The sequence below is a fragment of the Cydia splendana genome, chromosome 8 (assembly GCF_910591565.1).
Source record: "Cydia splendana chromosome 8, ilCydSple1.2, whole genome shotgun sequence".
NCBI lineage: Eukaryota > Metazoa > Arthropoda > Insecta > Lepidoptera > Tortricidae > Cydia > Cydia splendana.
The window spans coordinates 17,315,449-17,341,922 of NC_085967.1; the positions used below are offsets into that span (position 1 = coordinate 17,315,449).

Below are 26,474 nucleotides of genomic sequence, written 5' to 3' on the forward strand. Positions count from 1 at the left end.
TAACCAACAGTCCGCAATGTAACTAAAATCGCATGCAAGTTCGCGCGGCGTCTAAATCAGCCCGTATTTCAACCTGAATAGCATGTGGCTGGACTCGCTATTAAAAGGGCAAGATAAAGCATAATCTATGCACTAAAACAAGTACGAAGAGATTATAGCGACGATCAATTCTGTGCGTTATTCCACGCCACGCTCCTGCGGTCGCCACCGCACACATAATATTTATTGTCAAGCACGTTTTCCTGCTTTACATACCTTGATGCATCATTCTCGCACTTGCATATACGTGAAACCGTTTGACCCATTTGACTCTTTGTCACTTAAACGTACGTAGGTGTACTTTGTACTTGTTTGTAAATAAATGTCTTTTGGAGGACAATAATACATATTTGAGTTTAGGTCAAGCACAATACCATTAGATAACAAATGATCTTATCAATCCATGGTGATTGTAAGATTTTTATTGCCACTTTCACTAGCCTATTATAATAAAGTGTCAAAACGACCAACCAAAAATAGTATCTACTTATTTCAAGATAATTTTCGAACGCTATTGAGTCTCAGATTATGTCTGTACTCTTGGTGGGTGAAAACAAACTTCTTTTCGTATCAGGAAGTCGATGATCGATCGATTAGGCGGGGAAACTTTTGGCTAACGACTGTTTCCGGCTCCCTAAAAGTTGGGCTAACTTGAAGGGTATTTGGCGGGACGATTGCCGGACAATTACGCTGATTTATCGTGTAGCTTTAGATGTCACGCAGTTGGAACATTCACTTATAGGACAATAGCAGTAGATCTTCTATATACGAATTAATTAATTATTTATAGTGTCAAAAAGTCGGTGGTTTACCCACACTTGTTTTATGGATATTAGGTAGTTAACTTGCCTGTCATAAATTAGACGATACGTTGACCGAGTATTTTTAATCAACTTCAAATATCAAAAGGAACAGGTTCTAGATTAGGTTAATTTTATTCGATTTATTATTTAATATTTTTAAATGGGGTCCATTCGGATATCAATACAATACAAATCCTCTTTATTGCACAGCCTCAGAATAAATGTACATGGAAACACAAATAATACATGAAGACAGAGGTAAACAACAGACGGCCTTATCGCTAAAGAGATTTCTAAGAGAATAAGAGGTTTCTATAAAACTTTAACGTGGACGTTGGTTGTCTAAAGTTTGATCGATTACATAGTTTCCCTCCTTTGATGCGCACAGTGCAATGACTCGATTAATACGGATAACTGTCAATAACCGTAAGTGGTCCTAGTCCCTACGGCCGGCACGGGCTACTTTGTAATCATACTTATAGCTTCCGATCGTTACTTTGTTTTAGTTTAAAAGTAAATACAGTTATTTGATCCTAATTGGAAGAACCTATGATTAAATTATGGGACTTCATGAGACATCATAACGACTTGACTTCAGTTTTGGGCAGTTGGGTTGTCAAAATTCTTTTTGTCCCCAAAAAATGTGCCGAAGTGGAGGTTTTTGTATGGGGTGAAATTTAGTTTTTTAATTTTTCTCAAAAGAATTATAATCTACAGCTAGAAAGACATGCAATAGCAGACAAAAATAGACGCTTGACCGTGACCGAGTGGTCAGAAAGTAGACAACGAAAATAATTTTGTCCAGTTACAGATGTGCTTAATTTATAAATTGCCTTGTTTATTTACAACAGTATCATTCAAAAGCAACCGTCCATAAAAGGAAATTCAGTACAATAAAATCCTTAGGTTAAACTTTTTTATCTACACACATATCATAAACTCTCTATGATGCCTTCAAAATCCGTAAATAATGGCCCACATTACGATAAACTGTTTTGTTACAGCAAATTTCTTATCTGTGAAAATGTGGTAATAGCTTCATTACTATATCAAAATCGATTTGGTAATGAAATTCAAATTTCGAACATCTCTGAAAAAAAAGCAATTTGATTTGACCCCTATTCTATATCAGTCGAGATGACGTTTTATTCGAAATCAAATGTCAATTGCATACAATATTGACAAATCTCGCTTGTAAGTTGGTATCGGATGATATGGTAATCGACCCCGACTCTAGTTTGTCTCTGAATTAAAAAAAAACTACGGATGCGTGACATGCGTGAAAAAAGTTTTCATTTGCCGCCATTTGACGTACAGTTTATCTTTTAATTAGTTTGTAGTAAAAAATAATTTGTTTTGTTGTTTTTAAAGTAACTATAACAAAAGTTTCGTGTAAAATGTGCGATAAAGATATTTCGGAGACGCCATCTCATATCCGCGAGTTCCGCCAGAGAGGAAAGTGCCCCAATGTCGGTTGTAATATGAGGTTAGTGAATATATCATAGAAAGTTTATAATATGTGTGTAGATAAAGCAGTGTATGTAACTGTACATAATGAGGCATTAAAACACTCGTGTGATACTATTATGAAACTCATTTCATTCGTTTCATAAACCCACACTCGTATTTTAATGCCTTTCATTATGTAGCAGTCACATAAACTACTATTAACGCTTTGACCGTCAAAGTCAGCTGACGCGCGCGACTACAACCCAATATCAACCTTCGTGCACACCATAGGCTCGGCGTTTTGAGGGTTAAACATTTTACTTGTATTTTTATGATCATTTATCTTATTTAGAAGTTTATCAAGTATTTACTTATCCTATCTAAGTTATCTATCATACATTTGCAGTGCACAAAGCCAACGGCCTTCTACGCCGTGTACGACGGGCACGCAGGCTCAGCCGCGGCCACCTACTGCGCCGCGCACCTACACCAGTACCTGGTCGAGAGCCCGCACTACGCCACCGACCTCCGCAAGGCACTTAGAGACGCCTTCCTTCGCACAGATAATGACTTCATCTGGAAGAGTAACCAAGAGGTAAGTCTAATCATGGTATAATAATATACTCCGCCTGGTACTCCATTCCGAGATTCGCGTATGACCTAACTGACACGCGCCTACGTCATCATGCTGTTTACAGGTTCTCAAACTTGTAATACTATTTTTTTAAACTAAGGTTCACCGAAGGAGATAAAACAAACAACCCGATAGTGGACAGGAACAATTTAATTGTCGGGCTAGTTAAGATTACACTTTTAAGCTTAATCACTATTTGACGACTTATTGGTAGTAAATTAAATTCTAAATTTATGTCTATATAACCAGGTTTTAATTATCGTTGGTGATACTTGGTCGATTGCGCTATTTGATAGTTAATACTAAAAGGTGAATAGTCCAAAATCGCAGTTTAGGGAAAAATAGTGAAAGGCTTAGCTGCACTATAGCGACAGTCGACGGCTCTCTCGACCAGATGGCCGGAGGTTCCAATAGCTCCGACTCTGGCGGGGCCAGCTGCACAGGTCGACTGGTACAGGATCTGGCCTACCAAAGGCCGCGCCCCTAGTAGACACCTCCTGGAAAATTCCGGGTACGGGATTAGTTCCACTGACTCAGGTCACGCCAAGAATCCGTGGTCCGTGCCACGTGAGAGTCCGTTTCACATAGGAACACAGGGTTTCCATGCGTAACCCTTTGGGGTTATATTACAGCACAACATTCAGCGTTATGCGGGATAATTTTATGCGACCGCATGGCGGGTCATACAATTTCTGACGAAAGTATAGGAACGACGCCTTACCTGTCGGAGGAAAATCGTCTTGCGGGGGTTTATGAGTGAGCGAATGTCAACTCCGGAGAGCCCAGGACGCGCCTGGCTCGCCCTTTCGGGAAACGGGTTAACCGCAAGGCACGATCACACACTGAGGGCAGCTGAAATAAACGGTTCACGTCACTAATCGCATAATCCAACAACAGATTCTGAATTTCACGATCTTCACAAACGAATGTAAGATGACTTACCAAAGATGAGAACGTTGTCCCGAATATTTAATTTAAAGCCGAGCTCGGCTGGGTCGGGGAAGAAAATCCAAGTGAAAAATGGCGGAATCACTGTCTCCTGAGGGCCTCTTTTTCGATGTTGCCAGGGTTACAATCCGAAGGCATTTAACCAAACTGACGTGAAATTCTAAATACGGAAATTAAACCAGAGCGTGGTAAGCGCTGCTGGACAAGCACGGTATGATATTTTTTAAGAAAAGAAAAGGGAAGACTCGACAATCTATACATTTCTACCCGTTCATCGAGAATTATAATAATTATTTTGGTAAGAACTAGTTATCGACCGAACTGGTGTCGAAGGGATTCGGAATTATCTCCCTGGCAACGCGGAATCGCTGTCAACTTGACAGCCCATTGACACTATTCGAGATACAGATTTAATCGCCCGTCCGGCTTCATAGAAGTATTTTGTTATCTAAATATTTTCCATTACACACCCCCCTAACCAGGAGAATTTTACGACAGAGGCAACAGACGAAGGAGTAAAATTCCAGCTCGCCCTCGAGCTGTGTTACCAGCCGAACGGTGCAAGGAAAAGGAAATCTAACGACTTCCCTACGACGTGGATTACGGCCCACAATCGCACGTCGATTTGTCCCTTGGCATCAATTGAGTCCGCGGGGCCGTCGCTGGAAACAATCGCATCTAGGCCTACGGGACAAAACAAAGAGAGAAAAAAAAAGAAATTCGAAGCTAACGTGGCTTCAATTGACACAAGAAAAAATAAAGCGCTTTAAATAGCAGACTACCTGGATTGTGGAGTATCGGTACGACTCGTTACAGGAGTCAAGTGGTGTGGACAGAACTTGGCTTGCAGTCTTTTATGTGCCATTTACCCAGACGCTTTCCATTCTCATCTTCCAACTCGTAGACTAAACGGGATATTTTCCGAATGACGCGACATTTGTCATATTTGGGTGCTAGCTTCGCCGAAAAGTATTTACCGGCGTTGCTCTGCTTGAAGGTGCGTTTCCACATTTCGTCTCCGGGGTTGAATTCTATATCACGACGTTTATCATTGTAATACTTAATGTTGCGGTCGTGAGCTTTCTGCAATAATTCCTTCACGGTTGGGTAAATGGCCCTAAGAGTCTTAATCTTGTCGAGGTACTCTCCCCGGGAGGAAAAAACGATTTCGTCGACCTCCTCTGGGTCGTCGTAAATTGTGCCATCCGGTACTGCTTGGCGTCCGTGCACGAGCAGGAACGGAGTATGTGATGTTGTTTCATTGACTGAGGTATTCAAAGCGAACTGTATACGAGAAATATTCACGTCCCACGAGCGATGATCCGATTCAACGAACGTTGATATTGCTGTTACTAGGGTCTTGTTGTAACGCTCTACGGTGTTGACCTGGGGACAGTAAACGGGGGTGTAGTGTAGCTGTGGGATATTGTAGTTGGCGAACAACTTCTGAACATCCCCGCCGGTGAAGTAGGATGCATTATCAGCAATAATTGTTTGTGGGATGCCATGGATCATGAATACATGATCTTCTAATCTCTGGGAAATTACAGCCCCGGTTGCTCGTCTCAAGGGAAACAACATACAGTATTTAGTAAAACAACATACTACTACCAATATATAAGTGTTTAGTTTCCTTGAGGGTGGCAGCGGTCCAACCAGGTCTATACTGAGGCACTGAAACGGCCGACTGCAAACTTTCGCACTTCCCATGAAGCCTGGAGTCGGTTGTTGGCTGTGTTTATAAGCGGCACACACCGAGCAATTGGCGACGTATCGGACTACATCTTCATACATCCGTGGCCAGGAGTAACGAAGTTTTAACCTGTTATAAGTTTTAGCGGTACCTAAATGTGCAGCAGTGGGGACTGCATGGTTAGCATGCATGATTTCTTCACGAAATTCCACTGGGATCACCTCTTTCCACTCGAAATCGGTAGTTAAGGCATTCCTTGATTTGGTGTAGCGATAAAGGCGACCATTTAACAATTGATAATTAGGTACCGATCCTGGGTTGGATTCACATTTGTTATAGATCTGCGAATACCAAGGGTCATTATTAGTGGTGTTCGTATCAATTAAACAGATGGGAACTGCCCTTGATAAGGCGTCCGGTACGATATGTTCTGAGCCTCTCCGGTGCTCGATTGTGAAGTTATAAGGTGAGAGACGACAACCCCATCTTTCGAGGCGCCCCGTGGGATTTTTGAGATTAAGGAACCACTTCAAACTGGCGTGGTCTGTAACAATCCTAAATTGACGACTTCCTTCCAGGTACGGTCTGAAGTGTTCTACAACATTGACCACCGCCAAAGCTTCTCTCTCAGTGGCGGAATAATTTCTTTCTTGAGGCGTGAGGGATCGGCTGTAATACGCCAGTGGGTGTTCTTCTCCTTCAAATATTTGTGTCAGAGTTCCCCCGATGCCGAAATCTGAAGCGTCACAGTGAACCGAGAATGATTTGGAGAAGTCTGGGCAGGCTAGAACTGGTGCCGTTGTCATTGCTACTTTTAACTCATTAAAAGCTTGATCCGCTTCCGGGGACCAACGAAAAGGTGGAGCGCCTTTTCGCGTCGACGTTAACTGATTGAGAGGTCCAGCAATGTTGCTGAAATTTTTAATAAATCGGCGGTAATACGACGCCGTACCTAGGAAGCGTTTAACATCTTTCCGACTCTTTGGTATGGGGAAGTCTACCACTGCTTTGACTTTGTCAGGGTCCGTGCGTAAGCCGTACTCGTCTACAAGAAAACCTAGGTACCTTAGTTGCCTACGAAAGAATTTACATTTAGATAGGTTTATTGTAAGGTTAGCATATCGAAGTCGTTCTAGGACGTGGCGAAGTAGGGTTAGATGTTGGGTAAACGTTTCCGAGACAATTATTATATCGTCTAAGTATATAAAAATACGGCCGTTGTATTCTGGACCAAACAAAATATCCATCAAGCGTTGCTGAGTTGCTGGGGCTGAGGTAAGGCCGAAACACATTACTTTAAAATGGAACAAACCGCGGCCAGGGACCGTAAAGGCGGTCTTTTCCATGGATTCCTTGGAATCTAAGCCTATTTGCCAAAAGGCTGATTTAAGGTCCAAGGATGACAACTACTTCGCGTTCCCTAGTTGATTAAGAATTTGATTAATTAGTGGTAGGGGGTAAGCGTCGTGTTTGGAAACTTCATTTAGTTTTCGGCTGTCCAGGCAGAATCGAAAGGTGCCATCCGCTTTCGGGGCCATGGTCACCGGGTTATTCCATGGACTGCTGCTTGGCTCGACGACATCCAGCTGGAGCATCTCATCCAGCTGTTTATTGAGCTCTGCAAGTTTGTACGGAGATAACATGTAATAACGCTGTTTGATCGGCTTCGCATCTCCTGTATCAATCGAATGCGTTAGCAGATGTGTTCTTCCCAACCCCCTCTCCTCGGCGGATATTGATGCAAATTCTTTCATAATAGTATCTGCCTCACGTTGTTCCTCCGTCGAAAGAGACTCCAAGCCGTGTATGTACCTGACCTCAGAGACAACGATGTTGTTATGTTCTTCGTTTGATAAGGAACAGGTTCCATTCTTTAGGAGCGCAAGGATATCCCGTCCGAAGCCAAAGGCTATCCAAAAGTTAAGACCGAAAATAAGTTTAGTGTGGACCTCCGGTATCACATGAAACTTTACGACTTGCGTGTTGTTACCTACAAATACGGGCAAGAATACATGGCCCTTGATGGGCGAACGGACTTTGTTCGCCGAGATTATATGAGTCAAACCGTGCGGCGGATGCAGAGTAACTAGACCCTCAAAGTACTTGTCAAAGGTGTCACCACCCAAAATTGTCAACTCGGAGCCAGAATCCATTAGACCAGAATAGGACATGCCATAAATTTTTACTTTAAGGTATGGTCGCAAACCTTGTTCATCCGCTTCGTTTATCGAATCTAGTAACTTCAAACTATGGTAAGACTCAAAAACAAAAGTAATAAATGACAACCAAGAGTGCCATTCCTCCCGATCGAACCTAGATGCCTGGTTGTCGGCATGAGAGATCTGTGATTCGTGTACCTTGCTGCACGGACCGATTGTATCCTGTGAGGCTCCATTATAAGAATTAGCGGGGAATGTTCCCAAACAAGGATTTGTATCCTGGTAAGTTTCATTATGTGGATAAACTACGTTATTTTGTGAGAAAGGTGTTGTGGGGAATGTAGACGATTGCTCCATACTGTTAGTTGCCTGAGGGTAAATTTCGTTATCCGTGTAAGTTACATTATTTTGCCAAATAGGGGTTGGAGAGGGCACAGATGGTCCTTCTTCACCAAAATCTGCCTTAGGGTAAATTACATTATGTGGGTAATTTTCGTTATCTTGACCAATATGGGTTGTGGAAGGCACTTCTATATAATAATTTGCACTGGGGTAAATTTGGTTATGTAGGTAAGTTTCGTTATTTTGATAAATGTGTGTTGTGGAGGGTGCAGGCGGTGCTTCTATATAATCGTTAGCATTAGGGTAAATTTGGTTATGTGGGTAAGTTTCGTTATTTTGACAAATATGGGTCGTGGAAGGCACATACGGTGCTTCTATATAATCATTAGCATTAGGGTAAATTTGGTTATGTGGGTAAGTTACGTTATTTTGATAAATATGAGTCGTGGAAGATTGAGTCGGTTCCTCTACACCATAATTTGCATTTGGGTAAATTTCATAATTTGGGTAAGTTACATTATTTTGCCAAATATGGGCTGTGGGGGTTTTAGGTAGTGCTTCTACACAGTAATTTACATTAGGGTAAATTTCGTTAAGTGGGTAAGTCAAGTTATTTTGCCAAATAGGGATTGTGGGGGGTAAAACGGGTAAAGTGATGTAGTTAATGGGGATAAAAGCGTTAGTAAGGAGGTTTAAGGGATTAGTTAGGTTTGTAAAGGCAGGGTGGGGAAATAATGCGGGAGGGGTTATGTTGTTAGAGGGGTCAAAAGCGTTAGTAAGCGGGTTTAGGGTGTTAGTGAGGTTAGTAAGGGTAGGATAGGGAAGTGAAGCAGGTGGGGTTATGTTAGTAGGGTTAAAAGCGTTAGTAAGCGGGTTAAGGGTGTTAGTGTGGTTAGTAAGGGTAGGATAGGAGAGTGAAGCGGGTGGAGTTATGTTAGTGGGGGTAAAAGCATTAGTAAGCGGGTTAAGGGTATTAGTTTTAGTAATTGGCATCGATATGGTATGTAATGGGCGGCTTTGGCCTTTTGTTGTCAATGAAGTTGATACAGCATTAGGTGCAAGTAAGTGATGGTTAAGTAGGGTAATGGGTGCTGAAGAGCTAGGGTATTTGTTATTAGAAGAACTATTGAGTTGTGTATGGTTTTCTAGAGTGGGCTTTCTGGGATTACTAAATATAGGCGTGCGAATAAATATTCTACTTTTATATTTTTTAGTAATTTTTGTGGAAACCGGATCAGCCATACCCTGACTCGGCGTTATTAGTTTTTTGAGGTACTAGGTGTGGACGCACATTTAGGGCAAGTACGGGCTGTTACGTCCTTCTCGCCGCAGCGATAACAAACGAGCTTAGGAGCTGCTTTACAAGTTTTCAAGGTGTGACCGTCCACGCGGCACCGCACACAAAAGTCAGCCGATGCTTGCACTGCCGCGATAGTTTTTGTTGTGAGTGGCTTGTAAACCAAATCGTGGGCCAGTGATTTACTTAAATCTCTGTCAGGCTCGGCAAAACGTTTGGCGCTTTGAGTGGCGGCCTCTAGCTGCCGACAACGATCTTTAAGGTCACTTATAGATTCTATTTTAAATAATGCCAGTTGTTTAGAATAAAATGGTCTGACGTTTTGTACCAATATACTTAATTTCTCGGACTCTGGTAAGGGTGTCTCTAAACGGGAAAAATAATTAAGCATTACGCTGACATAGTTAACTATTGACTCATCAAAACCCTGCGTCCTAGCACGTATTTCCCTCATAAGTCGGACATTATAATCTAATGGGAGGTAATCACGGATCATCACAGCCTTTAGGTCCGTCCAGCAGTGTACTTGATCACAGATTCCGTTAAACCACGAGGATGCCTCGTCCGTGAAGAGTTCGCAGGCGGAGCGAAATAAGGTTGAATCCGGTATGTCACGTGACACACGCACTTGCTCTAACTTACGTAGGAACGCTTTGACACAGGTCTTGCCGTCATATTTTAAATTTAATTTTTGCACCAAATTATTGTGTTTTGTGCATGCTGGTAGGGCTGTAGGATTCGGTTTGTCAACCTCGAGTGCGACATCCCTTGACAATGCACTTCTAAAATTAATCAACACATTGTCAAGGCGAGATAGTAGTTTATCCAACTGATCACTCAATTCACAATGCCTTGAGGCCTCTGATTCAGTTGGTGTTAGGCGGGTTAGACGGTGGTAAAGATGGTGTGCAACCGCCTGTACGCGGTTAAGAAGCTTCAAGGAAGTACGACGCTGTGCTGGTGACTGCAGCTGGTCACGAAGGTCGTCCATCTTTGCAGATATTATGTCCAGTTCTTCCTTGACGTCACCATTGTAATCTGCGACCTCGTCAGTGGGAATCTCCTGATTCAACTTCCGGAGCTGGCTCCGGAGCTCCATCACTGTAGTCAGTGGTACCCCGAGGCGCACCGTCACTTCATACTCGAGTTCATCTTTTTTTAAGAGGTTAAAAGCTATTGGACGCTCCTCCAAAGCGGTCTCATTCGCCATTGTTACAGTAGTAAAGGTTATCACTATTAAATATTAAATGTATTTTCCGTATATTTTTTCCCGAAAAGAAATAATTACCTAGTTTATAAGTTAAAGAATGTTATAGCGTTATCGACCAACAACAAGTTTAAGTTCACCAGTTTAGGTATAGCACACTCTTAAAGAGTCAACAAGTAATATGAAATAACATTAAACACACTGAAAATAATGTTTTCATAAAAATAAAAGTGGATGTAAAGAGTCCTTAAAGTAAATACAACTAAAAAATAAATGTAAACAATGGATTTTCTTCCCTAGATCAACCTAGTACCGTAAAATGACATGGAAGTGTAATACAACAGTAGGTGCTGACTGTGCCAGACAAAACATGTGGTTAGACACTCTTGCTAACCAAAAGTCAATTAAATTTAAATATTTTTAAAGTAAGTTACAGTGAAATACAATAGCGCAAAACAACCAAGCTCAAACCTTCGCTGAATTTTGGAGGGAAAGAAGCCAAATATCACCAAACCTATTCGGGCGCCGCTGTAATACTATTTTTTTAAACTAAGGTTCACCGAAGGAGATAAAACAAACAACCCGATAGTGGACAGGAACAATTTAATTGTCGGGCTAGTTAAGATTACACTTTTAAGCTTAATCACTATTTGACGACTTATTGGTAGTAAATTAAATTCTAAATTTATGTCTATATAACCAGGTTTTAATTATCGTTGGTGATACTTGGTCGATTGCGCTATTTGATAGTTAATACTAAAAGGTGAATAGTCCAAAATCGCAGTTTAGGGAAAAATAGTGAAAGGCTTAGCTGCACTGTAGCGACAGTCGACGGCTCTCTCGACCAGATGGCCGGAGGTTCCAATAGCTCCGACTCTGGCGGGGCCAGCTGCACAGGTCGACTGGTACAGGATCTGGCCTACCAAAGGCCGCGCCCCTAGTAGACACCTCCTGGAAAATTCCGGGTACGGGATTAGTTCCACTGACTCAGGTCACGCCAAGAATCCGTGGTCCGTGCCACGTGAGAGTCCGTTTCACATAGGAACACAGGGTTTCCATGCGTAACCCTTTGGGGTTATATTACAGCACAACATTCAGCGTTATGCGGGATAATTTTATGCGACCGCATGGCGGGTCATACAATTTCTGACGAAAGTATAGGAACGACGCCTTACCTGTCGGAGGAAAATCGTCTTGCGGGGGTTTATGAGTGAGCGAATGTCAACTCCGGAGAGCCCAGGACGCGCCTGGCTCGCCCTTTCGGGAAACGGGTTAACCGCAAGGCACGATCACACACTGAGGGCAGCTGAAATAAACGGTTCACGTCACTAATCGCATAATCCAACAACAGATTCTGAATTTCACGATCTTCACAAACGAATGTAAGATGACTTACCAAAGATGAGAACGTTGTCCCGAATATTTAATTTAAAGCCGAGCTCGGCTGGGTCGGGGAAGAAAATCCAAGTGAAAAATGGCGGAATCACTGTCTCCTGAGGGCCTCTTTTTCGATGTTGCCAGGGTTACAATCCCAAGGCATTTAACCAAACTGACGTGAAATTCTAAATACGGAAATTAAACCAGAGCGTGGTAAGCGCTGCTGGACAAGCACGGTATGATATTTTTTAAGAAAAGAAAAGGGAAGACTCGACAATCTATACATTTCTACCCGTTCATCGAGAATTATAATAATGATTTTGGTAAGAACTAGTTATCGACCGAACTGGTGTCGAAGGGATTCGGAATTATCTCCCTGACAACGCGGAATCGCTGTCAACTTGACAGCCCATTGACACTATTCGAGATACAGATTTAATCGCCCGTCCGGCTTCATAGAAGTATTTTGTTATCTAAATATTTTCCATTACAAACTTTGAAATGTGGGAGAATTTTAACCAACGGTGAAAATTATTATAACGGCATTAATTTTAAGTTATTCATGTAGAAACATAGTAAAATAAAACAAATCTAATGTATTAAATTAAACTTTATTTATCTATACAAGACAAACGTTTAAAAAACTAATTCACAGTTACACATTAATTACCAAGCTTACGACGTGAAAAGTTTGGAAAACACTGCGACTGCTGACACTGAGCGAGAAGGAAATAACAATTAACACGCGTTCGACAAGGATGACGGTCAGGGCATGAAGTTATCTAGATCCGAATTGTCAAATGTGCACAGCGCTATCCTGTGTTGCCAGTAGTATAAACAGAATTACCCGAAAGTCTGAAATTTCTTTCGTGAATCGGAAGATATTGCTAACGAGTAATTAAAAATGACGTGTTATTGTAAAATTTAAGCTAAAATACATATAAATGAAAATTATAAAATTATAAAGAAATATTTTAACTTATTAACCATAGGTATAATGTACCCATGTAACATGTTATGTTGAAATAAAGTGGCAATGTTATTGTGACGTAGGCCCGTGTCACTCTGGGAATAGAAGACCATGTTTTATTAGACCATGAGTCTAATTAGTCTACACTAAAGGCTACAGCCTACTATTGCTAACCGGACGTTAATGGTACACAGTTAAGTGAAATGCGCTTAGAGACGTCTTCCTTCGCACACAAAACTTGAGCCCTCAAGTGCTCTGTTCAAATTAACTATGAACTAAAGCAGTTGTTTTTTTAAGTACATAGTATAAAAACCTATTCATACCAAATTATGTGTTTACTGGAATAGGATTCATAATGTGTGTAGTGAAGAAAATGCTTTATGTTGTTTAAAAGTGTATTCTTAACTATACGCCACACGGCCCGCTATTAGCTTCATTCTTGGCCTTTCTCAAACAACTGCTCTTATTCTCACTATCGTCCGTGCACCCTTTGCACTACGTGGTCCTTATTCTGAAAGTAGCGACCCGCCCCGCACTGAGAGAAAAATCATCACCAGGACTTAATAAACAGTTCTGTACTGGGGGAAAAACTGAAGTTTTAGTAGTAATCATGGAAGTTTCACTATTTCTGTAAAATTTATTTATTTCTACAAACAGCTCAGTAATACTAAATCTAATTTCAGCAAACAGACTTTAGTAAATGGAGCATTAAACAAAGTTCAGTATTTGTTACAATCCATTTTTATTACTACTAAAATTCTCCGATTTTTACTAGTAAAGTTTGTGTTTTTGGAAAAAAGCATCTGTGATTTCAAGTTATGATTTTAGTAAATGTCTCACTTACATAGTTTTGTAATATCTAAAAAACGAGTTCGCGGGAATAACATTACCCCATTTAAAATAACAATTCAGTTGTTACTATAGCGACATTACAAAGTTTACTGGTATTTAGTAGATAGACTTGTTGTGTTTATGTTCATTGTTGTACCAATCACTAAACGAGTTTTGTAATACCAACACAGCGAAACGAATGTTAGTGATTTTAGTAAAATTTACTACTTGCTACGTTCATTTGGTTAGAGTTAGTATTGTGTCGGATGTCGGGCGGGCGTGTCTCGTGTCTTCTTTGTTTAAAACATACTTAAGTTAAATAATAAATTTAGGATATATTGTGGGCCATGGACATATTAACCCGCGACCTACTGTGTAGTTGGGGTCTACAGGAATATATTGTTCTGCAACTTCGAGCTAGCTGTTGTTATTCTAGTGATAATGACATCATAGGTAAATCTAAACTGTTTGCAATTGCAACCTCCCTAGCACAGGTGCGCCGCGAGAGCATGTTGCGCGCGTAATAACTACTAGTCTCTTTCTGACTGTATGAATAAGAAAGGAATGGGTAGAATATCTCGACAGGCTTTTATAGTGCCTCTTTAGTACAGAGATATACTACCAAATGCTTTTTTATTCATACAGACAGAAATAGAGACGGGTAGCTACCACGCGCGCGACATGCTCTCGCGGCGCCCGTTTGCTAGGGGCGGAGGAATTGCAAACAGTTTAGTTTTTGCCTGTGACGTCATTATCTCTAGAATAACAACAGCTAGCTTGGAATCGCAGTACAGTTTAGTAAAACCTATGTTGGTCTTACTAAACTACCGTCCCGTCTCCGATATTGCTAAAGCACGCTTAGAATTACAAAACGGTTAGTTTTCACCCATGACGTCATCACCTCCGATATTGCTAAAGCACCTCTCGGAATATCAAAACCAAATTTCTGAAATTACTCTAGCATACTTCAAATTACAAATATAGAAGTTGTATTTCCTACTAAATGGAAATTGCAAAAGTCAATTTGTTCCTATTAGTTGACTCTCCTTGTCCCCGGATTAAGTTTTATTTTTGTAATTCTAAGTGTGTTTTTGTTAGTTTTTTGTCTCAGTGCGGCTTCGCACGGGTTAACAAATTTTACACATAAACCTTCCTTAAGAATCACTCTATTGATAGGTGAAAACCGCATTAGAATCCGTTCAATAGTTTTTGAGTTTATCGCGAACTAACATACAAACAGACAGCCGCGGCGGGGGCTTTGGTTTATAAGGTGTAGTGACAAGAGTTAGTATAAGAGTATCTTGTTGACATATTAATAAGAGACATTTTTGTTTACCAGCGAGCCTGCGGCGGCAGTACGGCCGTGGTGGTGGCGGTGCGCGGCTGTCAGCTGCACGCGGCGTGGGCCGGCGACTCGCTGGCCCTGCTCGCCAAGCGCATGCGGCTCATGCAGCTCGTGCGCCCGCACAAGCCCAGCCGACAGGTAATATGTTCAATCCAGCCGTCGTTACTAACACGAGCCCGGTCGTCAGGTAACTGACTGAAACCCGGTCTACAGGTAACTGAAAAAAAAAACGTCCAATACCCTGACAGTAAACGTCAGCCAGGTCTTTTTTTTCTAAGCCGAAAAGCGGTATCTCAAAAACAACTGACTTGAAAATTGAATTTTAAGATAAAGAATGTAAGGTATATGTTTGCATTAAATTTTTATTTGAGATACCGCTAATTGGCTTAGCAGGTCAGAGTAAACCGATACAAACCTAGCCGACAAGAACTGACACAGGCCAGGGTAGCTAACTAACACAAAGTTAGCAAAAAAATGGGCAGGCAAAGCATAACACAAGCCCAGCTAACTAACAAATAATTGCAACACGTGTCTATTTAACAAACAAGGCCATTTCTTTTGACCAGCAGCTGTTGAGCAAATTCGAAAAGTCGAAATATCGTCCATTCCTTTCCTTATATTATAAATTGCGTTCCATCAAAGGACTCGTTAGATACCTACCTACTTCTATGCTCTCCTAGCAGTCATAGCTTGTGCAAAATCAAGTAGTTTTAAACTAGATACGTAATGCATTAATGGCGGGCAAGTCGATTTTCGCCTGCCGTTTACCTGCAGTCTAGTCTGCAGTTTAGTGCTCTAATAATTCTGCCAACGGTTTTTAAGTTTAATGCAGTAAAAGCTCCAATTAGAGCGTTTTCACATTGTCCGAAACAATATCGGATGTCGGATACGACTACGAGAATCAGAAGTAAAAAGTGCCTTTATTATTATTTTTTCTTTGTCGGTCCCTCGTTAATGAGGATAGTGACCACTTGGTTTTGCAGTTCCTATGATTTGTCTCCATCGATCTCTGATCTCCCGTAGCCCTCGTCGCTTGATGGAGTTTGCCTGAGGTGGCCTTTAAATTTTTATACACCTAATTATTCGAATTTAAACTGTTGTGAGACATACTAACATTGAATAATTTTACGGTTTAGACTCACTTGTTTTTAGTCACTCGCGCGACATGTTTCGGAGAGCCTAGTACTTTCTCAAGGACTAACAGTGCGAGCAGCGTTCACGACGGCCGCGTATCGCGTACTACGGCGCGTCCTGTCGCACCAAACCAAATACGCTGCTGCTTATGCTTGTGGGGCTTATACGTGGCGCTAGGCTCTCCGAAAGATGTCGCGCGAGTAACTTAAAACAAGTGAGTCTAAACCGTAAAATTATTCAATGTCACCTAATTATTGTTTGTTGTACAAAAGAAAGCGTTGTCCAAAAGCGTTAGTCTTGATGCCACAGGGCATTTTCTACCAGCTGTATTTCGCCAAAGATAATTCGATATAGAAAACGCTGTTATAATGTATGTATTTGTGTATGGCAGGACGAAAAGGATCGAATACAAGCGGGCGGCGGCGCCGTCATGTTCTGGGGCACGTGGCGCGTCAACGGACAGCTCGCCGTCTCCAGGGCTATTGGTAACTACTCACTCTAAGGGCTCATTTAGACGATGCGAGACGAGAACTCGCATGCGTGTTTCGTTACATTGCGGGTTTTGATCGGTCGGTTGAATTGGACGTATCCAACAGTCCGCAATGTAACTAAAATCGCATGCGAGTTCGCGCGCCATCTAAATCAGCCCTAATACTGATACACTCTACGCATACCGTAAAACCACCCAACTATAGCCTCCTAAGGCCCAGCCATACAAATGAGAAATCCAAAATTTGCCACTGAAATTTGAACCTATAATGCAGGGAATAGAGGTGATTTTGTTTTGTTTGAAAATTGAACGAAACAAAACAATTGCAACTCTATTCCAATTTTAATATGGTTTAAATTTTCATCGAAATGATTAAGTACTATAGGTAGGACCTTGGGCCTTAGGAGGATAGTCCAGTACTACCACTATGGTCTATAAGTTCTATCTGTAAATAACTATTAATACCAATCTTCTTTTTGGTGTGGAATTTTTCTTCCATTTATAAAATATCTTGCCTTGGGGTGGTATTCTACCTGTCCAATGTCATTGCGTCTCACTCTCTCATTAAGCAAAATGTGAGACGCAATACACATTGGATAAAGAAATTGGACAGGTGGAATACCACCCTTAGAGCTGCAACATTAAAATAATAGTTACACCTGAACGTCATATTAAAGTTAATTTTGGACCGTAGTTGGGAGCCCATTTACTATATTTGGTAGTTTTACGGTAACATCAAAGCTGAATTTGAATGGGATTTTGAATGACGATGAAAAATTATTTTGAATGAGCAGTAGTGAAACTGAAAAGTACCATAAATTTTAAGAAAAACTAATTACTAAAACTAACTGTCACTTAGGATCTACGATGTATAAAGACTAGGGATGTACCGACTAGTCGCCGACTATCCGGCCACATTTGTAGTCGGCGATTAGTCGGCGACTAGTCGGCAAAAATGGCCGATTAGTCGGCACTTTATTAGTGAAAGAAAAACAGAAAAAAGAAATCATCAGTCAATATTTACCATAAGTTTTATGCCTATTTATAATTACTAAAATACCTATTTAAGGTGCATACGAAAACTTTTTTTGCATATATTTGACCGTTTGATCGTTATCGTATGTTGGTGGGCTGGTGTTTTCCTGTATAGGTCAATCTCAACTGATTCTCGTGTAGTTTCATGGGCAAGTTAAATAATTTTATTACTATTCAGTTTTTTTTAATGGTGGAGCCATGGGGAACTTCATATTAATATTATTGCAAAATTTAGAGACTTTGACAGGGCATGTTGCTCGTAAAGACGCTGACCACAGGGAATAGGCTCTTAACTGCCGACTACGTACTACGGGAAATAGAGCCTTGGGAATACCTCCTACAAACTGTACCTACTGACGGTCTGCTCAGGATCGCAAAATAAAAGAAATAGAGAAATTGAACGAGGATTCTTGTGATAGGTCTTTGAACCTGTAAAGAACACCTTTTAGCCAAGCTAATCTAATACCCTTGAACGAGCAATTCTTGTTTATTTATTTATATGTACATATATTTATTTATATATATATTTCGGGGATCTCGAAAACGGCTCTAACGATTTCGATGAAATTTGCTACATGGGGGTTTTCGGGGGCAATAAATCGATCTAGCTAGGTGTTATCTCTGGAAAACGCGCATTTTTGAGTTTTTATATGTTTTCCGAGCAAAGCTCGGTCTCCCAGATGTTATGATGAATAGCGCAACCAAAGGAGCAAAACTATTGTTTTTCACCTGAACTTATACGAAACTAATGATCAGGCCGACTAGCCGACTAGTCGGCCGACTAATCGGCCATTCGAGCGCCGATTAGTCGGCTAGTCGGCCAAATCAATAGTCGGTACATCACTAATAAAGACTAAAAAAATATTGTGCCCCCGAGTTTGACACTGTACCGCGCGATATATTCTCGCCGCAGTACAGCGCCATCTACATTAGCTGTCACATTCGAAGCATGAATTTGTTTGAACCTACACATCTATTACAATTAATATTTGCTTAGAATTATAATAGATATAAACGTATCTAACATGTGCAATATCAGCATTTTAGCATTTACTGTATACAGGATGGCCAAAACATAATCGCATTCCCGTTGCCAGGGAGGTTTTGGGATTATACTGAGCAACTTTTACTATGGAACCTACCCCGAAATCGCAAAGAAAAATCCCTCCCATAGAAAATGGACCAGCCAAAATGTATGAAACAGCCAAATTTTTTTCGCGATTTCGGGGTTGGTCCCATAGTAAAAGTTGCTCAGTATAATCCCAAAACCTGCCTGGCAACGGGAATGTAGTTATTTTTTTGCCATCGTGTATGTATGATAAACATAAACATACATGTTATCCATATTATAACAACTGTCATCTTCACAGAAATAAATGATTTTCTTATGTACGATTTAAACGTACAAGGAATAAAGATATCAAATAACAAAATTGTGACTGAAGATCGTAAAAGCCCAAATACTTATTTTATAACCACTGCCTACTCGTAACATTTGTTTATGCCCTGAACAGGTAAATGTACCTATAAAGAGAATTTATTTTGAGGTGGACCCTGTTCCGTTTAAGGTAACGAGTCTGCATGCACGTTTATGTCGAAAATAAAGCGCACTTTACAGTTTGAATGTCCTTGTTGCTGCCAAACTCACGTGCGTTGCATCAAAATTCTGCTTCTTGTGTTTTATTTTCGTACAATGTTAAATATTACCATACATTTTTTTTACAATGTTGTTAATTTTTTTGTTTATAAACTTTGTAAGAAAAATAAGTTCTTTCAGCTTCTAAAACACGACCGAGAAGCGTAATATGTACATTAAATTAAACTCGTACAAAATAAATAGGTACCTGCATATGATGACAACGATGAGGAAATTCGATTTAACTATCGTTATTGCATCGAGCAAGTTAAAATCATTATATTGTACTACTTATACCTAACTTATTACTATTACGATGGGGTTGTCAACTGTTAAAGGTTTTTTTTTATAAATGGCGCGAGCATATATTTTACCTGTCTCTAGTTATGTTCTATGAGATTTGGATTAACGCATTCACTGCCAGAGGGCGTGGTCTAGGAACAAACTTGTATGACGGTGGACGCACATGTGCGTCGGGGGCAGTGAATGTGTTAAAGGGTCATAAAATTAGCAAATAGATCACAATAATTTGAGATTACTCGTAGGACTGCCAGGTAAAACCTATCCTGACGCCATCAGTAAAATACATACTTCGACCGGCCAGCTCCATTATATGTGGATTTACATCAGAGAAGGGTCCTTATGGAAAGATCCTTAATGCACATAAAGCAATGGATCCTTCTCTGTTGGAAAGCCGCATATTAGCATTGCAATTTTTAGTGAACAAGGGAAAGGCTTTAAAAATATTATAATCTACAATTTTTGGTAAGTTAATTGACAGTTAAATAGATAACCTTATTGAACTACAATCTGAGAATAATGTTCCCCTTTTCACAAACTAGTCGAATTATAAGTTAGAAGAGCGGCCACAGTAGAAACCGTCTGATAAATGGGTGCAATAAACGCAATATTATCCTCAATCGCTCACCGTCTAAAGAACTATCAACAACGGGCGTTGTTCCGTCGCCCCTGGAATTAGCGACAATACGTCTAGAGAACAGCTCATTGCACCATTAACTTCGTGACGGTCATCTCACCCTAACAAATCGTTTTATTTATTTATATTCAAATTTGTATATTATTTACAGCTGCTATAAAAACATCAAAGATCCCAGACTTATAGATTAAATTGCATTTCTTCCTCGGACACCTTAATATTTTTAAATAAAATTATTTCCTGGGATACCCTCGAAACAAAAAGTTGATGGATTCGTAGTCCCTTTCAGATGGGCTACTATTAAGAATAAATCTGGGAAAACCCGAACGAATGTCATCCCTACTTGCAGCCAATGGAATTAATAATGGATTCAGATCATCAGATATTTCAAACAGTCATGGTACAACATTCACTAGTTTTCCATTAAAAAGTACCTAACAGGCCTGGTATCTACCTACTGTACTAACTACCTGGTAACTATAGTTCGTTTTTTTAGCATTAGAAAGAACTTGAGAGAAGGTAAGCGATCTTGACATGTCTTTTAATTGAAAAACGCTTTTTAAAAATCAGTAACTATTACTCATGAAAACAGAAGAATATAAATAATCGTATTAGATTCATAATTGTTACATATTTGCTGTAACATATTTTTAAAATGTGTTTTTCAATTAAAAGACACATCAAGATTGTTTACCTTATTTCTAATGCTAAAAAAAACGAACTATATCTATGTATCAAAATTCTACCCCTACACCCTGTAACGTCAATAAAATGTTATGTTCTTAAATTAACGACAACAAGTCTTAAGAACCGCATTATTGCATCATTGAGTGCACGTTGTGCATCCCCCGGCTAACGGCATAATGGCTGCCTCGCGTCCGTAATGATCACGATCATTGTGAAAAATGAACCACGACCTACCACAGATTCAATATTCAGTACTTTAAGTCATGTTAGGGCTATTATTAGAAATTTGAACTTAACTTACCTGTACTTATGTAATACCTGTACCGTAGTAAGTAATGACAATGACAGTCTACAAAACTCTCGGACCCGAGTATATGAACTCCCTCATGCAACCTTACTTCGAGTTCGCGCCAATGAAAGTTACTTTTCAAGGAGTCACATTTGTTATGATGATTTAGAAACACTTGAGTCGATATTTAATTATAGTTAGTTTTTTTAGCATTAGAAATAAGGTAAACAATATTGACGTGTATTTTTATTGAAAAACAGTTTTTAAAAATAAGTCACAGGGAATATGTAACAATTAAGAATCATATATGATTATTTACATGCTTTTGCTTTCATAAGTAATATTCAATTAAAAGATACGTCAAGATCGCGTAGTCTTTTTCAAATTCTAAAAAAAACTATAAGTACTGGGCATTTTCGAACCCGTAAAACCGGAGTGTGTTTATAAGTCAAACAACTGACTTCCATGACATAACCGTGCTTGTGTTGTATGGTGGTATCGGAGCAATAATAATAAAACGAACGATTAACTTTGTTCGCACCCGCCGTGTTCCGCCTACCCCTTTTTAACGCCTATTGTATGTTTTTTGTCAAGTGCTCATGAACGAGCTTTTAATGTCGGAAAACAGGTTTCTGTGCAATTTGTGGACTGGATTTCCGTGATTCAGCACAATTTCAATAGCTAAGAATTAATAAAACATTGGCGTTGATGTAAAATGTTATGTGCTAATCCATTTATTAGTAAAAATCACTTTGTTTTTAAGTAAAAAAAAGTTTATAAATAATACAGGGTGTTTCTGACCATAAGGCTTTAAATTCAGGGCTCGATTCTACTCGCTAAACTGAGCTACTTTTATTATGGCACCAACCCCGAAATCCCGAAAAAAATGTTTACTTTTTCATACATTTTGGCTGATCAGATGTCGACGTTTTCTATGGAAAAGCCAAAAAAATTTCCCCGATTTTAGGGTTGGTCCCATAGTAAAAGTAGCTCAGTTTAGCGAGTAAAATCAAGCCCTGGATTTAAAGCCCCATGGTCAGACACATACTGTATAATAAAATGATTCAAATTATGAAAATTATATGTTGGTTTGATTATCGGTTTTGCGTGTCAAATACTTACAAAGCGTCACTTGGTCAAATATTAACATTGCAGTCACACACCTTTTTCCTTTCGCAATTAAATAAAAAATGTGAACCTTGTAGAATTATGCAAAAACGAAATGTATAAGAAATATTTTTCTTTTCTTTTCTACCTTAATTAAAATTCTTTATGCGTTACCTAATTATTTTATTGCCTTAAAATACACATGCCACCAACATAAGTAATCTACGACAAACTACAGATCGTAGTCACGCCATTATTCCGTGTAAACAAATACAAAATAATTGATCATTATTATTCATATTCATATCAAAGCACTTATATTTTCAACCCACGTGCGTGATTTCGAAAACAATAGGGCTTTGCATTAAATTAGAAGTTGATTGGTGCGCGCGCCGGGCGCCGGCCAGCCGTGTGCGACCCTCCTGTCTTGCCCTACGATGCACCGCTATTAAACACCACAATATACAATTTCCTTTTCCACTGCAAAATTATATGTTATTTAAATGTAAGAAGGCATGTTTTGGAAGAGAAACGGAACTGGACATACGATGTTTGTGTTTTAACTGCTGACGTATCGATCACTCGGACATCGTGCACTTAACACTTGTAGGGGTAGGTATTGACGATTTTATTCACACCCAGAAAGAAATTGTGAGTTTTTCCGCTTAGTCTTGGTGAGGTCTTAAAGTTTTCTTATTTCTGAAATGTCGCATTTCATGAAATCTTGAAAAATCAAGCAAGAAATCGGCAAAGGTTTTAACTTGAGTTGCGCGTTATTTAATTTCTTAGTTAATACCTATAAAAATGACATACCAGCATACCCAATTGTATTAAACATCTCCTCTTGATCGTTGTCTGCGTGAATGTGCTAATTCTGTCAAAGATACAGACGCAGACAGTAATCAAGTAATTCCGAACAATATTGGACACTTTACTCCAAATTGATGTCGAATTGTTAGGAAACTTCCACCTAAGGGTAGGCGTAATCTAGCGAAGTGGGAGATAAAAATAGTGTGGACATTTTTCTCGGCCGCGACGTCCGGGTTTTCTCCACATATCGCAGACTACCTACTCATCGATTTCGCGTTCTACGGCAGATTAAGTTCGGAAACGTTTGCTTGGTGGCCCCCTTTAGGTGGGGTTACCAAACGACTGGATTTTTCCTGGAATTTGGTCTCATGTTACTGTTGAACACGCGAAGACTGTATTTCCTAGACTTTTGATTAATTCATGACATATACCAACGATGTGCCGACTGGAGATTTATAAAGGTGGTCTGTTGCAGGCATAAATTATGTTATGAACAATTCAGTTTTTTGCAGGTGAATAATTAATTATGGGTCTTTTTATTTTGTTATGTATTTAGTATATATTTTCTCGAAGACCATGCAGTTAGATAAAATAGTAGGAGTAAAAACATTTTTTTTCTCGCATGAATTGCTAGCAAAGCTCACAGAATGTCAGAATATACTCATTGCTTACCCCTTTCGTCTACCCAAAGTTGAAGATGAACTCTTGTAACAAAGACGAGTATGGCAAGCAGTGGGAGCAGTTGGTTGCAGACTTACCCTAAGTTGAAACTATACCTTATCTAAGTAATTTTCATACGGAACACTAAAATCAGGGATTTTTTCCAACTTTCTTAATCCGTTGTTGGTAACCTTAGCGTTAAAGCGGCTGAAAGTTATCCGGGGTGCTTCACGCAAGATTAGTTTACTATGGCCTCCACGTAGAATTAATTAAGATTGCTCAGACATATTGGATTAGGAATGTTTGACTAATGACTTGTTGACGCTTAACAAACTTAGGATTTTTCGGATAATCCTTTAAAATAAAATAAAAAATACATCTGCCCACTAAAGACGGCCTTAAGCTCTTAACAGACGGTAGTAGAAGTAGAAGTAATGAACATGCTAGTTGTAGACAAATGGGTATAATTTGATATTTATTATTCTTTAACTTTCATATCCGAACCTAAAAAACAACTTCACTTCGCTTTGTAGCATTTAATACGCATTACCCTTTCTACGTTCTCTTATGTCTCGTGACCTTAGTCACGCTATTTAAGTTTTAATCTTCGAGTGGACTATATAACTATGTATATGTATAATTGTTTGTATACCTACACTCTTTGTATGTACCATGTTCATTACAATAGAAGGTCAAACAAATATGGGCTCTCTCATTCAAAGTAATCACATTGCGAAAGAGTGCGACAGCTGCAGTTTCTTTGTTAGCCGTGGACAAATAAGGGCAGCCTCAGACTTGCAAGGAGCGAGGAGTGTTGCCAGAACAATTCTTAAAGTCACTAGGCTGACCCTGAAAATTAATGAATTATCCTTCAAAAATACAGTTCTACAGATGGGTTCAATCCATTCAATTTGAAATGAAATGTTTTCTTTTGCGATGACAAAAGGCAAAATTTCATTAAAACTAACTACGACTAGATTGGTCCTTCATTCTTGTATTTCTGTGTTTTTTATTTTATTTTATTTTATGTCTTCAATCAAGGCTCAAAATCTTGTAGAATTTGTAGATCAACAGAATTTTCAGTAGAGCTGGCAACGCTAGAAACGAGTGTGGGTCAACTTTCTCAGACATATAAAGTTAAAGAAAGAGGGCGTTTTTTGAGTCCACGTTTATTAGGAGCAATGTGTCTGCGAGCAGAGTAAATCCAGACCAGATAATTTCAAGAACACTAACTGCGTCACTAATTTATCGCTAAGTTTACGATCTTTAAAATATATGTCTTGCAAGCTTGGCCGCAACTTTTACGTCTGCCTATATTTTATAATTATGCACAAACATCCCGTAACTATTAAACTGGTCGGTCGAATCATTTTGGGTGTTATTATTATGCAGGGAAAACATTTTGCCCAGTAGGTCACGTCACGTAATGATGAAACCGTCTAGCTACCTCAGATTGCTATCAATCCTTCAAGAAGCAATCCATTTCTTCTTCTTCTCATTTCATCAGCCGAATCTGTTGCGTGTTTGATCTGTGATTTCGGGGTTCTACTTCGTAGTGATTTTGCCGACATCACCCACATGTCACTCTGCAACTGAATACCTACCGTAGAAATTACCAACCCAAACAAGGCATTATTGTTAGTTTTTGTTCCCTTTTATCTAGTGTACAACAATTCATAAATACATTTTGTCTCGCAGGCGATGCTATGTACAAACCCTACGTGACCGCACGACCAGAGCTCGCGACCGTGGACCTAGACGGAGATGAAGACTTCGTCGTCGTGGCCTGCGACGGGCTGTGGGACTTCGTCAGCGAAGACGAGGTCGCGCTCGCCGTGTACAGACAGCTGGCCGCAGATCCAGGTTAGTGAACAAGACAGTGACCTTGGCAGGCTTCCTTCGATTGTTTAAAGCGTGCAAATTTACCTACGGCAGGTGATCGCTCGCCGAATCAAAACACGATTGCCTTACGTCCTGCATTGTGTATTTGTGTCAGTGACGATTGGATCCTTCGTGCCAATCGTGCCATGTGTAAAGTAGAAAGTTTCTAGGTAAGTAACTCAAAGGGTTCGCATCCGTAATTTTCGTTAAACTAAAAAAATAAGTGTAAGTACCTTGTCATAAGTCGTGTCATCTAACGCCAGGAATGATTAAATACTTTTGAAGCATTGTAACAGAATATATCTTTCAAATTTAGGTATTCCATCGATTACAATGTCATGTTGTCTGTTCAACTGTAATTAAACAAACATGCGCATATGTGTATGACAGTGTTTATAATTTTATTTGTATTCTTTACCGAAAACGAAAAGCGTGAAAATGGTTTTTATTAACACAATTTTACGGTCGTTATAATGCGAATCACATAACTTAAATCTATTGTGCGGCGAATGAATCACCGCTCGACCCCCATTCTTCGGTAGTTGGGAAACGAAGGGAAGTCGGTGTCTACTAAATTGCATTTGCTGGCCTTGAATCAATGTATGAGTCGCCACAACTGTGGTTTCTGTTTTATATAAATAGTTTGCAAAACAAGGTAAACTGAAAATAATTTTAGTAGCCCGACAATCACAATACATTCTGTGAAATGAATGA

The 26,474-nt window shown here is 39.7% G+C and overlaps 1 protein-coding gene across 1 annotated transcript in view; it reads left to right on the plus strand.

The window, feature by feature from the left end:
• The window catches only part of LOC134793061 (uncharacterized), a 148,597-nt gene that overhangs the window by 47,479 nt on the left and 74,644 nt on the right, over positions 1 to 26,474 (plus strand). Inside the window, exons 4-7 of the mRNA XM_063764585.1 lie at positions 2,698 to 2,886; positions 15,089 to 15,232; positions 16,620 to 16,713; positions 25,578 to 25,742. Of these exons, the coding sequence (XP_063620655.1) occupies positions 2,698 to 2,886; positions 15,089 to 15,232; positions 16,620 to 16,713; positions 25,578 to 25,742 (592 nt within the window). The remainder of the gene's footprint in view (positions 1 to 2,697; positions 2,887 to 15,088; positions 15,233 to 16,619; positions 16,714 to 25,577; positions 25,743 to 26,474) is intronic.